Genomic DNA, 17,703 nt, shown 5'->3' with positions numbered 1-17,703 from the left:
TCGTACAGTGAGACATTCCAGAACGTTTTTCTGTCCTGTTTCTCGCGCGCAAAACAGTTCGTGCTCCCTCCTCAGAATCGGTACGTTGGAAGTGTCGAGGGTACTTTCGGAGCATAAAATCGATTGTTTGAAAACCATAGTTAACAAACACGAATAATTTTATGCCTCGTTTAAATTTTTAAAAGCTTCTCCTAATATTTCACCGATTTCAAGTATTTAGGACATCACTCGGTCACGGTGTCTATACCTTCTTCGTATTAGGTGTTTACGCACTAGAGATCTTCGTGTTCTGCAAATTATTCAGAAGCATTCCAACGAGAAAATATTCACATTCGTATGTGAGCCCAACCAACTCATATATTTTCTGCTGCTATCGGAATTTGAAATCATTTTCAAATCACACTCCCATATGAAATGACCTGTGTTCCACATTACGAATCAAACATGTAAAGGGTTTAGCAAGCTGTCATACCGTTTCCGTGTGATATTAACTCACTCCACAGGGGCACATGCGGTATGTTACTCCATCCATTCAGGTTCAGTTGGATCAATACGGTTGTAAAGCAAATAAAGTTCCGCTTCCTCTGTATGACTGTAATAGTTTTGACACATGCATTCAGCCACGCTTGATTCCATGTTGATTAAGCTTAAAATAACGCGAAAGTTATTGGGTCGAACCGGACTAACGCGATATTAATTGTACCAGGATTGCGAGTGACCACTTCGCCACAACCGGAGCTCGTGATACGGGTCCATTTTATGTCAACAGGTGCAACTTGAAAGATTGCTTCGGCACGTGTTCTTGAACCATTATAAAGTGGGGGCGGCGACTTTCTTTAAAAATTGCATTGTATAATCAACGCAATCTTGATCGACCACTCGCTCGCAGATGGTGGTATGGACATCGAATACTTAGTTGGACTCTTGGAACCCTGTATGGTCAGTCTTGGTTGGACTGTTGTTACGAGCCCTTCTCATGAGGTTGCGTCCCAAGTATTACTATAGATACAATAAAAGTGAATTACTGAAATGTGATGAGGTAAAACAGCATTATTGGATAATTATTTTTACTATCGAGTTCGTTTGAAGTAACATAAGTCATTGGGAGCTGCAAGGTGATGGGTCTCATTTCTTATACAGTTACTGAGCTGTATGAAATAGATTTGATCGACCCAAATAGTGAACTAGTGATTTTATCCAAGATCATGAGAATATTCTGGGTAGAGTAGTATTTCATTACCGATAAATCGTGTGAATTTTCCGTGCTCCGAACGTGCAACCATCTGATTATGAAAATTTAAGCAACTGAGAAGAAAAACCGACCAAGTTCTTGAAATTATGAATGATAATCCTGGTATTCATGAAACTATTTGTGATTTCTAAAAACCAGTTTGCCCCGATTATATACATGGCGTTAGATTCGAATGTTTGGTTGGTTTACTATTGTTCGCTGGACACGTTTAGTTTTTGTTGTGATTCTTGTTTATGATTTGGGAATACACAGCCGACAGTCAAACGTTGTTCATGATTTCAAGAGCTTATTTACGATTTTTGTGAATTCTCATGACGTTAGCGGGATTAAAGTTCATGATTTCAAGATCTTAGTCGTGATGTTCGTAATTTCATTCACGTTATCGTGATATTTTAGTCATGAGTAGAGTGCTTCACGTTCATGATTTCAGGATTTTTATCACGATTTTAAATATTTTTCTCACGAGTTGTGTGATTTAAGTTAATGATTTCAGAATCTTAGTAGCGATTTTTGTAACTTCTGTTCATTTTATCATGATATTTTATTTTAGAGCTTACTTTCAACGAGTAATGTAACTAAGCAGTTTTATCATGGTATTCGTAAATTCTCTTCGCCTTATCGTGGTCTATTACTTATTGGTTACTAATGGTTTTTTTACTCGGAATAACGTGACAATATGAACTGGATCATTAAAATAAGACTCACTCTCGATATTTGGTTCTGTGAAATATATCACGCACACTATTTTGGGTTCTCAGTGCAGTTTTCGTTTTCTGTCCGGACATCACAATGAACCTTAGCAAATAAATAACGATGTTCGAGGTTCTAATAGTATTTTTATATCTACTGCTCGTACCTATTACTGGTCGCTAGCAGCTGAGTATTTCATTAAAAAGTGCACGAAACCAAAATTATTCCACGAATAATACTCCAACTTTTGTAATAGAGTTCACGTAAAAATTTCATTACCAAATAGATACTAGATAGATCGTAAATCATGTACTAGGAATCATGAACCAGTTTACGGATACATGAATAATATTTTATGATTTCGTGAACTTTTTCATGAAATCGAATGATAAGTTGTGACTATTAAACTCGGTATCATGAACCAGTTCACGAATACATGAATAATATTTCATGATTTCGTGAACTATTTCACGAGCACGGATATTGGATCGTAACTAATATATTAGGAATCATGAACCAGTTCACTTATACAAGAACAATATTTCATGATTTCGTGAATTATTTTACGAGTACGGATATTGGATCGTGACTAGTATGTTAGGAATCATGAACCAGTTCACGAATACATGAATAATATTTTATGATTTCGTGAGCTATTTTACGAAAACGAATGGTAAGTTGTGACTATTATTCTAGGTATCATGAACCGGTTCACGAATACATGAATAATATTTCATGATGTCTTGAACTATTCAACGAGCATGGATATTGGATCGTAACTAATATATTAGGAATCATGAACCAGTTCGCGAATGCATTAATAATATTTGATGATTTTGTGAACCATTTCACGAGCACGGATATTGAATCGTGACTAATAGATTGGGGATCATGGATTAGTTCACGAGGATTGAATTGATTCATGAATAAAATTCCGAATTTCGTGAAATAGTTCACGAAAAAATAGCCAGAATATTTTGATTTTGTGAAAGATTGTTCCTATAACTATGAAAAAAATCATGAGTCAACCTTTGGTTTTATGAATAATGTTCATAAAGTTGTGAACTAATTCTTGGCGGAAACCGTGGCTGAAGTTCACAAAACAAAATCAAATATTTCCACTAATTAATGCGTTATGCGGGCGTTACTGAAGGAAAATTGAACATAATTATAAAAGCCATGATTTTTCATCACGGTCCTGTTTTCGTAACATAAAAACGTGCTTGCTCCAGAATTCATGGCACTTTATTCACGATTTTGGGAACAATTTTTTTCCGTGTAGACACCAGCACCGGCTCGGCCCTTCAATAAAGAATTGTCAGTATGACAAACTACGTATTCTTCAAGTTGTCGCTCTATCCAGCCAGACATATATTCCTCACGAGAAGGGATTGTCACCTTGAAAGTTTTAAGAGGAAAACCACATGTGAGTGTAAGGCCACTGGGAGCGACTGTATACTCATTTATATTGGGTTACTATTCTAGAGCCCAGTAAGCTTAAGACGGTACGCACAAGAAAGCGCTTCTTACATCAGATGCACATATAGTGGTTTTATGTTCAAGAGTGGTGTTGTCGAGAACGCACCAGTCGTCACTATCAAGACCATTCTCTGAAAATCTTTTAACTTTGATTGGATAACTTCTCCCTTCTGCCACCGCGCAAGGCATCTGTATGCCTGTACTGGTCTAACATTTGTTGTGTAAATCCACTCAATGTGCTTGGGTTTGAGTCCCCAAGATTTGCCGAAAGCTCGTCTACATTGGCCGAAGGCCATTCAAGCTTTCCTGATTCTGAAATTGATGCTGTCCAATTAAGATTTGAGTCAAGAATTACACCAACGTTCATATCTTGATCTGCGATAATAATTTCAGAGTCAAAGAACTGCAACACACGAGCTCCGGTTGTAATCTTTCGTTGCGTGAAAAGCACTTTTGATGTTCTATTTGGATTAAGAGATAGTCGAACATGATGTCACCATTGCTCAACTACACATAAGACTTGTTGCATAAATTCAAAAAGTGTGTTAATGCAAATACTGGTGATCATTATATCGTAATCATTGGCGAAATCACATGTCGGCCATCGGCTATCGGCGACAAGGTTCCATAGAAGTGGTGACAGCACACCACCTTGAGGACATCCGCAGACACTCAGTTTCTTTAACTCTACTTGTTTTAACGATGAGCACAGATGTCGGTTGCTAAGCATTGCGTGTATCCAGTTCATGATATATGAAGGTACTTCATGAGCTCGTGCTGCTTCCAAAATGGATTCGAAAGATACTTTGTCAAAAGCACCTTCAATATCAAGAAAACTCCTCAACTTGATTGTTTTTGCAAGACATTTGTGCAGAGGCTTTTCCAACCACTTCGCTCAGAAGATCGAAGGGCTTTTCTGTATGCTTTACGTGCCATATTAAATGCCTCCGACCTGTCCCTGCGTCTGCGATTACAAGCTCTTCTACATAACTTTTTGAGTCGAATAAGTTCGGTATTCCACCAAGGTGTTCCTCTAGAAGCACGCATGACACGACCTTATCCAAGTCACTTGGGGATTCAATCGTCGGAAGATACCCATGAAACCTAGTCGCTAAGTCCTTTTCGAAGAGGTCCCAGTACGTAGATTTGGGATTATAATATGTGCCGATTTCTAGTGAGACGGTTAAATGATCAAAGACGATGTACTTATGATCAGATAACGACGGTTCGAGCTCGTTTGATGCGAACCAGTTTTCCAACTCATGCGTAATACCGTCAGAGCAGAGAGTTACATCTAACACTCCCTGCTCTACCAGCACGAGCAAATGTTCGGCAGTTTCCTGCATTAAGAAAGTACAAATTATTAATACTTCAGTATTCCATTAATTCTCCTCTTAAATTAATATCTGAGCTGCCCAAAATTAGGCGGTGGGCACTTGCATCACTGCCGATTATGAGTGGAAACTTATTTCTGCTACAGTATTATACAACACTTTTGAAATCATCATGCCGGCGTCGGCGGTAAAACATGATGATGAGTTATGTTCTACCATAGACCATGCGGTAGACTTTGGTGCTACGCCCAACTCCTACTTAGCAGAAGGCAAAGAATTCTTCACATTTCCTTTCGATCATGTCCATATGAGCCTGCCTAGTCTTAGTTTTCCGTTCTAAGTTTATAACTGATTTGCTCTAGAATACCTATCCATCTTTCAATTTCATTGCTTTCGTTTCTCTTAGTCTCAAATTTGCCGAAAATAGCCAACAAAATCGATACAATATAACTTATTTCTGCAACCTATATGCATTATCTGTACACCATTGCACTTGTCAGTGTGTCCATACATACAGGCATTCATGGAGGCAGCAGGGATAGGAAGGACAGTAGTCTAGGGATCTAATGAACCCCCTCCCCCCGTCCCTACTGCGAGTTGGGGAGCTTGGCTAGGAAGTGGTGGGGTTTGGATTGGATTCTGCTAAACTTCTAAAAATCCACAACTCCGAAAGCAGCTCCGACGAATCGAGTCTGTGCCGCTTCTGCTAAGATCCTAAGGTTCCAATAATCTTAATAAAAGTAATAAAAGCACTCTAGCCGAACCGGCACATCAGGATTCGACGCCAGTAACATCCTGATTATGGCTTACTGGTCATGGCAAACGCCAACGGACAGGGCACGGAATTCGAATTGAACGACGACTTTGGACAGACAGGCGTGCTGTTCTACTCCCTGAGTATGGAAGGATGACACTGACTTGAAATGGCGATCTCCGGGTACGTTCAAAACTAGTCACCATTCAGTAGGTTCGGTTGAAGCATTCCCGATTTTAAACCGATCTGGCTCTGAACACTACTCCCCATGAAGGACAAGGAGCTCCACAAGTTTATGGATGCGAGAAACATTCTCCATAAAGACATTATAGGGGATAGTTCTCAGAATCCGATAGGCGTTATGGTCTGTCGTGAATGAATATGAGAGGCAACGCGAAGGGCTGATGTAGCCGAGCGAGCATTGGTGTCGGCTAAGGCTACTATATTCCTAGGCCCACCGAAGCATGTGAAGGCGAAGCAGATTGGAAGGTAGAACACGCCAGTTTCCGCACACTCCAAAAAGGACAAGAACCTCGCCAGGAGACGAAAGACCAGGCGGACCTAAAAGGCAGACACTCGAAGACGCTGTTGTTGCAGACGGATGTCACCCAATACAGAAAATGCTGGAGTACCGTTGTAGGTTCGAAGAAGAAACACGGGAAAAAGCAAAGCAGAAGAAAGAGCAGCGAGTAGAACAAAAGAGAAAAGGAAAACTTCCGGCCCGACAGAAGGCGCCAAAGACAGAAGTCGTGCTCGTCAAAGCCAATGACCCGACGACGTATACAGCGATGCTTAAGAAGGTCAGAGAGGATATGGAGCTGAAACATTTGGGGGACAACATGATAAAAATCAGGCGTATCCAAAAAGGCGAGATGCTCTTCGAGTTGAAAGACTTTGCAGGAGACTATTACCAAATCAATGGATGAAAAGGCAGAAGTTATAGCCTTAAACCCAAAGATGGTGATTGCGTGCAAGGATATTGGTGATATCACGACGGAAGACAAGCTGAGAGGAGCACTGAAGCAGCAGTGTAATCTCGGCGAAGTGCACATGACGATTCGGCTTAAGAGAAGATATGGAGGAACTCAGACAGCAATGATTTACCGGTAAAAGCTGCCGATATGGCACTGGAAGTAGGCAAAGTTACAGTTAAATAGTCGAGATTCCCATTGAGAGTCGCCCCACGAGTGAATAAACAAGCCGAGAAATGTTTCAAGTGTTTGGGCTTTGGACATTCAGTAGGGGCTTGTAAAGGCCCGGATAGATCCGGATTGTACTGGTAATGCGGGGAGACAGGCTATCTTGCGAGAGATTGCAAGCAGAGGCCGAAATGCTTGCTTTACATCCCAGCGGACGGAAACGGCAATCAGAAGCGCTTTAAATGTTCCTTCTACAAGAAGGCCACTGCAGAACGACGGTAATGGAGATAACCCAGAAAAATCTGGATCACTGTGACGTACAGACACTGTTGTGGCAGTCTACGACAGAAACAATGTATAATGTCGCTTTGATTGCAGAGCTGTACCAAGTCCCTCCTGATAACGGTGACTGGGTGGCGGATAGATCGGCAACGGTTGTGATACAAGTCATGGTGCAGATTCCCCATTAAGAAGTGGTAGAACGCTCATACGAGGTCTTCGTGATCTCTAAAATCAAAGGCGTCTTCGTGTGTATCTGTTACGCTCCTCCAAGGTGCAGTAGAGTAACCAACACGAGAGGGTTTATCCTGCAGGAAGCTCTAGCGAAGGTAGACGTACGATTGTGCTATGAGCCTCCATTAGCACAATTCGGAGAGAGTCTATCATCGACGTCACATTCTTCATTGACGGCCAACATGGTTTGATGAGTATGTGGAACGTTTACGCATAGCAACCACCAGGCGATTCGCTACCGTATTGGGCCACAGACTCCTGCTGGAGTACGGAGATGGATGACCGGCGAGCGAAAGTGGAAGACGAAAGCCTTCAACAAAGACCTCTTCGTTGACCTCGGCTGACCTAACAAGAAGGATTGTGGCGGCTTATGACGCCACAATGCAGCGAAAACTGGAACCACGCAATAGACGGCGACCTGCTTACTGGTGGAACTAGAGGCTTAGTACGCTACGCGCTGCTTATCTCAGAGTCAGAAGGCGGGCTCAGAGAGCAATATCGGAGCCAGATAGAGTAGAGCGCAAGGCAGCGTTTCGGGAAGCTAGGGCGGGAGACCAGACTTAGAAAGTCAGACTGCCACATGGAAGTAGAAGCCAACCCTGGGGCGATGCGTACCGAGTCGTGGCATAGCACGAACACCTACACAAATCGTAGATGGAGTTGCAGAATTGAGCATATCCATTGCCATATCGGACCTCGCCACGATCTACAATGACTTGCGTCTGCAGTCGACGATTGCTGCGATCCATCCAATCGGGGCGATGCGTACCCAGTCGTGATGGCGGAAATGAAAGGCTCGACAACGCCAGCCGAAATGTGTCCGGTAAGCTGAAAATAATTGTCGAGGGTCTTTTCCCGAAGCAAGATCCAACTGTCTAGCCACCGACACCGTACGGCGACGAAGAAGTCCGTGTTTGATGCTTCTTCGTCGCCGTACGGTGATCGGCAAGTGACTAACGATAAGATCGCAGATGCGTCGAAACGCCTGTAATCAAAGTAAGCCCCCGGTCCGGATGAAATTAAAAAACGTGGTGCTGAAAGCTGCGTTCCTGGCATATCCGGACATGTTCAAGACGATGCTGCAGAAGTGTCTAAATGAAGGATACTTCCCCGAAATGTGGAAGGTTCAGAAGCTGGTGTTGCTGCCAAAGCCAGGGAAGCCACCGACCAATCCGGCCTCGTATAGCCCAATATGTCTGCTAGATACACTCGAAAAACTACTGGAAAGAATCATCCTTAACAGGTTGACGAGATTCACGAAAGCTGAACGCAGACTGTCCAAGATGCAGTTCTAATTCCTCAAAGGAGCATCGGACAGTGCTCGAGAGTGCTGAGACGGCATCTAAACAGAAGCGAAGAGAAAATCGATACTGCAAGGAGACTGGTTAAGTGGTAGCAGGAGTGAGACAACGTGGAGAAAGGAAGGTGGACCAACCGGCTCATTCCACATGTGTCGACTTGGGTGCATAGGAAGCATGGAGAGGTGAACTTCCATTTGACACATTTTTTAGGGTTTTTGGGGTATGCCTGGTGTAACAGTGGACAATATAATTGAAGAGATGTGCCACGACGAGTATATCTGGGACACTATCAACAGAGCGGTTACGAGTATACTCTACGAGCTGCAGAGGAAGTGGCGAAGGGATCAACAAAGTAGAGCCATTGGCTAGAAAGCCGCCGTGAAACCACAAAACGGAATTCAAGAGAAATTCCGCCGCCGGAAACTCTCCGTCGGTGTGGACTAAGCCCACCGCCGGGTACCAATTTTGTAGTACGTGACGTAGCACCGGATTCGGGTCGTCGGGGCGGCAGTGAACCGGACGTCAGGCTTCACCGGAATCGACGGACAGACCCCGGCATCCTACCGGGTAGCCCGTGGATAGGCTAGATTCACAGCCGGGGTTAGACCGAGTAGCGAATAGCTAACAGCAAGTCGCTGGGGCACCACTGAACCGGAGCTACATTACGCCTCACACCCAAGGTAAAACGAGTCGATAACTAGCAGGAAGCGAATTGATCTATAAACTTGCAAGTAGAAGCATACATCTAACAACCAGCCAATAAGACTTCTGAACCAATGAGAATGGACCATGCCAGTCGAAGGCCACAGGCCCAGCGCCATCTCGTACAGTTTCTGAAATTAGATGTGTGTTAGTGCTACTTACAGATTTCATTTCAATGGTAGTAAGTGTCTCATTCCTTCTTGTAAATCTCGCTTACCGCTGATCATCTCCTTTAGCATTTTGGTCGACCGTCTCATAGAAGAGATCTCTTTCATCGAATCCTCAATTTCCGTCGGAACTCGTATATGAGAAACTCAAGGAGTTCTGGCTCGAATATCGACTATCTGAAGCGAAGAAGGCATTATAAATCTCTTTATACATATTCCCTAATCCTATAATCAACTAAGGCTGTCTGCCGATTCTAATGCAGAAACGCTAATGATGTGACCATCAAGAATACGTCAGACAACCTTAATTGACCCTCTTCGACACCAGTTTGGCCAAGCCGGCGAGTGGCGCCGTGAAAACTTGTTGGTCCAAATGTGTGTGATATCCAAAACTGACTTGGATAGTTCCAACGAGCCTAGTTTGCATACCTTACATAACTAGATTGTTCTCTAATCACCCAACATTAGGGTTCGTTTATGCTACATAATTCTGCCAAACTAATAATTTCTATGCAGTTCTGGATCGTTTTCAAAACTCTTATTAAAAATGCATCAAGCGACCCAACAACAATTAAAACCGGTTTTTACCCATCTCAACAAAATTTTATTTGTTACACATTCCTTTGGAGTAGTGCCACTGTGTGCCAGTTTCACTCCATTCTCGTATCGCTTTCCAGTCTTCCAAGCTCAACCCTCCACCAAAGTAGTATTCAGAGGCATGAAAATTCATAGAGTAATTACAGATTCTTCAACCTACAAAACTCGCACATCCGTTTCCGCGAGCTGTTTATCGGAGTTGTTCAGTTTGTTGGACGCATCAAAACTAGGTACCCCGTCAACTTTGTATACCCTGTCCTCAGATACGGGGGCACGAAGCTGTGGCAGGTGGTTGATTTTATGCAGCACCGCCGTAACGTTTGCTGTTTTATTGCAACGTTCGGATGGCAATCTTCATTCAGTTCACTCGCGTCCGCCGTCCAGACCGATTCCACGAACGAATTTTTCGCTCGGTTCTGGATTCCAGGTCGAACCGAAATGATGATATGGATATCCGTTTTTCGGAATTTGAGGCTTTTTTTCGTTGTTGGTGTGTTAGAAAAAAAAATAAACGTGATACCTTTCAACGCGGTTCATGACTTTGCCTCGGTGCGATTTTTGATGCCTAGCTTGGTGGTAGTGGTGTTGCTGGGAAAAGGCTAAAAATTGTGTTTGTTTTGCTAGCAGTCCAATGTAGTCGGAATTCAGCTCATTCTGCACGTTATTATTGTGCACCTCCGGGCCTCCTCGTTGCCCGACATTGATCCGATCGCAAGTCGCTATCATTGTGCACATAAATACCATCGCAGCCGTTTTGTTTTCGCTAAAATAAACCGAAGCAATATTGCGCGCATCAGTAGTTTCAACATGACAGTTGGCACGGAAGGACCATGTCTAATCCCTCAAAGCGTTTTCAGAATGTACAATCGAAGTACGCGAAGTTTAATCCGGCAAAGGCGGCAGCAATTGCGGCCGCTGCGGCAGGGTCCGCCGAATCCCCCAGTGGGTCCTTCTCCGATGCCAGTTCAAAGGTGTCAGGAATGGACATGCATGCATCGGTTTTAGCGATGCAAATCTCAGAGGTAAATGTTTCCGGTTTGCAGAAGTCGTCCTCGTCTCGGAAGAACAGTTCCCTAACACCGGAAGGCGGGATCAGTGCTAGCAAACGTAATTCCATTGTTGCCCGGAAGAGTCCGGTTCCGACACGGCGGGGAGGAACCGTGGCTACCCCAAACACTAATCGGTCCGATGTTCACAAGCTCGCTACCAATTTTGTTGCTTTGAATAGAAGAAAAAAACAGAAAAAACAGATAGCCTCATGGACAACTATTGTAAGGGATAATTTTTTACAGAAAGGAAAAATACCACTACTGCTCGCTGTTGAGGCTGGTAACCAGTCTATGTGCAGGGAGCTACTTTCATCACAAACGGCGGATCAACTGAAGGTGAGTACGAAGGATTTTTTTTTTTAATTTCTGGTTTTATTGTTCAAACGTGGTCCATTCGAATGGAGAAAATTCGAAAATGCCGAGGGATGTACAACCCAGCGAATGGCATTACGTAACTATCACAATTATCGTTACCATGAGTTGCAAATATCGTCCAGGAATCATAAAACAAGTTGCATATATTTATGGATATTAAGAATAAATGTGAAGTGTATAATACCTCTATTTTCAGTAAATCTGAACCATTTACCTTTTTCTCATCGTACAAAGGTGTTTATGATAATATCAACAATGTGTGATGAAATAGTGTGAGTGATACTAACCATAGTGCTTTGCAACTGTGCTCGTCATTCCCTGTCGCGTTTCAAATGTATGTATCTAAGCCGCAAACCGATACACTATATTCTCACGATATTTTATGCTTTTACAACGGTTCAATGACACCCTGATAGATTGCGCCCTTTTTGTGTTCATGTTGTTTATAAACAACAATATTTAAAAATAGTTATAAATCTTGGTTCGGATAATTTTTTCTCACAAATAGTAGTTAGAATAATTATACGTTTTTATATGAATAGCTAAAAATGTCAAAAGTGTTATAGCAACAGTCTAAAAAAACTCATTCCTCATTAGCCGTAGCTATACACTTTCTTCAGCAAAATTTCGCTTCTATATTCGGCTCAACTATCTGAAGTGTTTCCTATACTTTTAAAATTTTGTAGATACTCAGTTGAAGAAAAACCAATAAAAAACACCAAAAACTGCTCTTCTGCTATTATAATCCAAAAATTGTACAAACTAACTCGCTAAACTTCTCCGTTTTGATCTCCAGAAAAATAAAAAAATGCCGAAAAAATCTAAAACTCTTCAGGAGCACTTCAACAGCCATGAATTTAAAATGTTACCCAAAATTAGACCATTTAAAAAAAATGAACAAATTTCGGCGCCAGTACCGTTTTAGTAAATTCAATCCGAAGAAGAAAGTGGTACTAAAACCCTAACCTTACGTTTAAGAAGTGAGCTCGATGACTTTTTTAACATGATGTCATTTTGGGACACCCTAGTCAGAGTTAAAAATATTCAAATTCATTGAAAGAAAATTGATCATATTCAGCAGGATTCATTTTCAATATTCATTAAAGGACGATTCAGGCGATACATTAGCTTCCGTCAACGTCAACGGAACGTCACCATGCCGTCAGGATAGGGTAAGGTGGGGGCAAATTCGACCTAGTAAATGGTTTTGGCTGTAATATGGTCATTTTACATAGGATCAAGTCGTTTTATATACCAAATTAAAGGTTAGGCTTCTGGGCAACTTTCAATATATAGCTTTTAATTCGCATCTTGGAAATTTTTTTTGCTGCTTTCAAAAATGGTAGGGTAAACCCAACCGCCTATGTTTTTGGTTGATTTAGTACAGATATTACCCAAATTTTATAATTTTTCAATGATAAATCAATAAATGTTATGTTATTGAATTGTAACATGAAGAAAATGGAATTCAATGTTAAACTTGGAATGTCAAGCTCACGAGCAGTAGCATGTAGTAATATTCCCAGTTGCATCGGAGCAATTGCTCGACGAATACTATATTCATCAGGTTTTTGTGTCTTTCGTTTGTAATTATGAACCATAGTGCAAAAAAGTAATAAATAATAACAATAAAAATATATTTCAATTTGATAAACAAATATTTTCTTAGGAAAAAAGCGGTTGGATTTACCCCACTATACAGAGGTCGGATTTGCCCCACCTCAATTAAAAAAAATATTATAAAAGTTGGACTAAATTCATCTGTGCTCTTTGTAGGACTTTAATCAAAGAATCTAAATCCATTTACATTTTTTATGCAATCACTTTAACAATCAGAAATATCCTGTAGCACGGTGTTTTTGTCGAACAACTTTATTAAAAAAAAAATCGGCATCTGTAAAACTTCGGGATATCTGCCCTTTTATGCAATTCTGACGTTAGCGCCAATAGGAATATTTTTCAGGAAACCAATTTTTGTGTTTCGTGATGTTTTCAAAAGCACAAATAATGTTTCAACTATCTGTTCTGTACAAAATGTGTACAATCAATCGTAGATAATAGCCAATTGCTTAAATTTTCAATTTTTGGCAAAAACCTTGTTAATTTTAGCTAACGTCACTTTTGCAAAAAATAGCGATTTCATTTCACTGTTTTTATGAAATTCTGACGTACGTATACAAACCAAAAGTACCGGGTAAAACGTGTCGTATATTATCAACCGTTTCAACTGAATTATCTGCAAATGATTATTACTTCCTTCAAATTTCCGAGGCTATATGTGGTGGTCTGGTCAGATGGTCGGTTTTGGATCTATACGGATGTTCCGTGGGTTATGTCCGAGGGCCATTCAGTACATTTTCATCCATTTTCCAAAGTTTAGCTGCAAGTCAGGCATTATTATAAAATGTATTGTATATTTTATCCTACATTTGAACACTATAACTTCATTTTGGTATCATGTAGTCCTCTTGGAAGCAGTTCTGGGCGGGAAGTCCTAGTGAATACGGAATGCGCTACCCATGTTTGTGAAACATTTATACTTGAAGATACCTGCCATGCGGCACATTAACGATGATGTGCAGGCATGTAAAGTCATCTGGAAACACGGAGAAACTTTACAACACATTCGTTGATTCCGGATTTCTTTTCAACGGACACATTTTTAAGTGAATATTCCTGTCACGAGGCACATCAAGGTGCACCAGTTCGGTTTTCTACGAACAATGCTATCACATGTAAAGTCATCCGGGATGAAACGTTTTTGTTAAACATTTCTGTCATGCGACATATCAAATAATATCAGCTCTATAATTTATGAACAATGCAAATTCAATGCCAAATAGGGACACTTTATTATTAATTCTGGAATATGGAAGTTCGGACCAAACAATTCTAGTAATTATGTCATGCGGCACATCAAATTATGTGATCTGTGAAAAATACAATCATATTTGAAGACATTTTATACAGTGTTTCACTTAACGACTGATCCCGGTAATTCCGGTTTCCCGCTTCTTTGGTAATTTTTTAGAGAATATTCCTGTTACTGTTACGGCAAATCAAAATACATCATATAGGTTGTCTATAAACTATTCAAGCACATTTGAAGTACACGGTTATTCTGGAGTTGATTGCATTTTTAGTGGATCAAGCGTGTCGAATAACAGGTGTATTCAGGTACAAACGTTTCACAGGTATGGGTTACTCATTTTGAATCCACAAAGTCTCTCAGATGGTTTCAAAATTAGTTTAGAGCCTTTAAATATACAATTTATTAATGTTCCTGTTATATTAATACCAGTTTTCATGCTATACTTTGAAAAATTAATGAAACTGGCTTAACATTGCCTCGGACTGACCGCATGAAATTTTCGTATAAATTTGAAGCCGGATATGTGAACAGTTCAACTCACGGTTTATGAGACTTGAATAAAATCCATTTCATTTGCAGGTGTTTTGGTTGGAAGTGGTTTTGAAATTAATTGGTTGGGTACCAATTGCGCACTACAATGATGAAATATAGAACATCACCGGTCAAGGTTTTGAAAAAAAGTTTTCACCAAGATACATTCGTACATTATTGTGGTATGAAAAAAACATGTTGAAAAAGACTAAGCTTGCTGCTTTAAAGAAGCATTCGAACTTGCAGGAGACTTCTTTATAAAATATAAATAGTTAAACAAATTTTATCGTGCTAAAAGAACTAATTTGAATACCACCCTAGCATAAATATAACACCACCCTAGCCAGTTACATCACAAAATGGTGCTTATCTAGCTCCCAACATTACTTATGATACAACATCTTAAGAATAAATTGTTTTGCCTTGTAAAATATACCTTCAATACTATATTGCACCGGTACGTCACTTTGGTAAAAAAATGGCGTCTACGTCACTTTGTTTTTCTCGTTTTAAAAGGCCATTTTGCATAATTTTTTAAAGACAATTACACTGAAAGACGTGGATTTTTGTGGAGAATTCAGAAATATGAAAAAATGAGATTTGACCAAAGTGGCGCTTACGTCACTTTTGCATACAAGGGCAGATATGAAAGAATGAACTTTTCCCTTTCATTTGAAAGTAAAATTAAAATATTCTGTCGGGGGGTCTAGAACAACTTTTTATTTTAAAGTTTTTTGATTGAAAACATAAGTTTTTAATGAAATTAATTCGTATTTTGCTACTAATTGGTACTATAGACATTCAAAAAATACTAAAAGTGAGAGTCTAATGAACAATCTCATTGTCTACAACTTCGTACAATGCTATAAATCGATGTAAAATCACCCGAGAAAGTTATTCAAATTTAATCAGTTTTTAGGTGCGCGCGGGGCATATGGATTAAGAAGTCGAATAACAAGGATGTTGGGTTTAAATGAACAGTAAATTCAGATAAATTTAAATGTATAAAAAGTCCCATTCTCAGCAGAAAAAATATATTTTCAGATTCCTCCGGATCTTGGGCGAAAATGACACTTTATGAACAAGGAGGTGTGGAAAGGTGTTGGTCAAATTTATGCGATAATCTTACACTTTTTCAAGATCTTGATTAATGTAGTAACGGATTTTATCATGCCTTTTTCATTTTTTTCTCACTCTAGGCTAGCTAATGTAAACTAGCATAACCCTTCTTCCTGATCCTATCCTGCTTGGTAAAATACAATTGGCTTAGTAGCGTCTGGCTCAAATGGCACGTTCCCCATGTTGATCGGAGACAGTTCGAGTCATTGGAATAAACGACGGATTCTATTGCAACTTTGGGTTGAGAATATTGTTTTTCTTTATCAACATTAAATGAAAAATGATTGAAAGAGAAAAAAGCTCTTCGAGTTTTGGATCTATGTTTGTTACCTTTTGGGGTAGATTCATTTCATCAGAATGTATAGATGTAGATTATTGCTTGTCCTCAAATTTTATTTCCAAATCGAACACACTTCACATAATCATAAAAAAACCAAGTTTCATAATTTCATTTAAGAAGAAATTTCGGAGTCGCTACTCGTTGAACATGGAGCACAACAGAAAACGAACAAGAAAATATTAGGCTGAACCATGCATTCAGTAAATTGTCAAAGTAATACGTCTGTTTATTGAAGATTTCCCTCATAATATGGGATAAGAGCAATGACAATATATCAAGAAGACAGAGTTGCCAGTTCAGTTCAGAATCTGGAGACATTAACTGCAACACGTCTTTTGGGTAAAGGTGATACTTTCTATATCTACTCTTATATTGAGATCGCTATCTTCGTACAATAGACAAAACCTTTATTTCTCATTTACTATTGCGATTTCCGTTCAATGTACAGCGTTCCCAAAAGTTAACAAACTTGAACATATATCTCATCGAATTATTTTTCTATCCTTCATGAAACTGTCAATCAAGATTCTCAATCGAAATCTAATCAAATGACTGAATATCTAATCGAGGTTGATCAAATATAAAGTTAAAGTTTAGGCCAAATATATCCCACAAGATGCTAACGAGCAAAAAGGTTGATTCAAGATTACATCAAGCTCCAGAATGAGTAAAGAAATAAAAAAGAAGAAACAGATAAATCTGTGACAGAAAAAAAAACTGTTTCATTTTGCTGCATTACCCAGCATCTTTCAAAAGAGTCTAAATTTCGTTCAAATTTTATCTACTCTTCTCTATATCTCCTTGCGCCTAAAATATAATTGGTGCACATAAAACCGTGGAATCTGGAATTATGTTTTTTCCACTTAAAGGTGGGACTTTGCTAGCATTCAGGTTCTTCTGAGCACACTGTTAAAATGTAGCAATCCATTTTTTACAAATAAAATTGTTTTTGCAATAAAACTTCTTAACCAATAGGCCCCGCGCGAATCTAGAAACTTTGATAAAAATTTAATAGTTTTCTCTGGCGATTTTAGATCGCGATGTAGTTTTCAACACAGTTGTACACAATGAAATTTTCCATCAGATTCTCACTTTTGGTAATATTTGAATGTCTAAAGTACTACCTAAGGGCAAAAATGCGAAGCAGTTTCATTGAAAAACCTAAGTTTTCAAACAAAAAATCTGGAGCCCCCGACAGAATATTTTAATTTTACTTACAAATGAAAGGGAAAGACCCATTCTATCACATGCTGAAGTTTTAGCGATGCCGATTTTTTTCGAATAAAAATGTTCTACCAAACACACCGTGGTAGTCAATGATGTACAAAAATCAAATCAAAAGTTGTGAAAACACATTTCGTCGCTGTTGTGCTATCTTATGACAAGCGCCATTTTGCACATTTCGAGAAAAACGATTTTTAAAGTTTGGGATTGAATATCATGAAACTTATAAATGGTACAAACAATTCAGAGAAGACAATTGTTGCTT

General features: G+C 39.7%; 1 protein-coding gene across 7 annotated transcripts in view; it reads left to right on the top strand.

Moving 5' to 3' along the window:
- Nucleotides 1–17,703, top strand: part of LOC131681539 (serine/threonine-protein phosphatase 6 regulatory ankyrin repeat subunit A) — a 243,902-nt gene that overhangs the window by 132,057 nt on the left and 94,142 nt on the right. For 6 of the 7 annotated variants that reach the window (XM_058962363.1, XM_058962366.1, XM_058962365.1 and 3 more), the window contains one exon: nucleotides 11,221–11,313. In XM_058962363.1, the coding sequence (XP_058818346.1) occupies nucleotides 11,221–11,313 (93 nt within the window). Of the gene's footprint in view, nucleotides 1–10,579; nucleotides 10,951–11,220; nucleotides 11,314–17,703 lie in introns of those variants that run through there. The other variant, XM_058962368.1, reaches the window with a different exon arrangement.

Source organism: Topomyia yanbarensis, chromosome 2 (genome assembly GCF_030247195.1).
Source record: "Topomyia yanbarensis strain Yona2022 chromosome 2, ASM3024719v1, whole genome shotgun sequence".
Classification (NCBI taxonomy): Eukaryota; Metazoa; Arthropoda; class Insecta; order Diptera; family Culicidae; genus Topomyia; species Topomyia yanbarensis.
The sequence above is the reverse complement of the archived record's forward strand: the minus strand, read 5'-3'. Positions and strand labels throughout refer to the sequence as shown.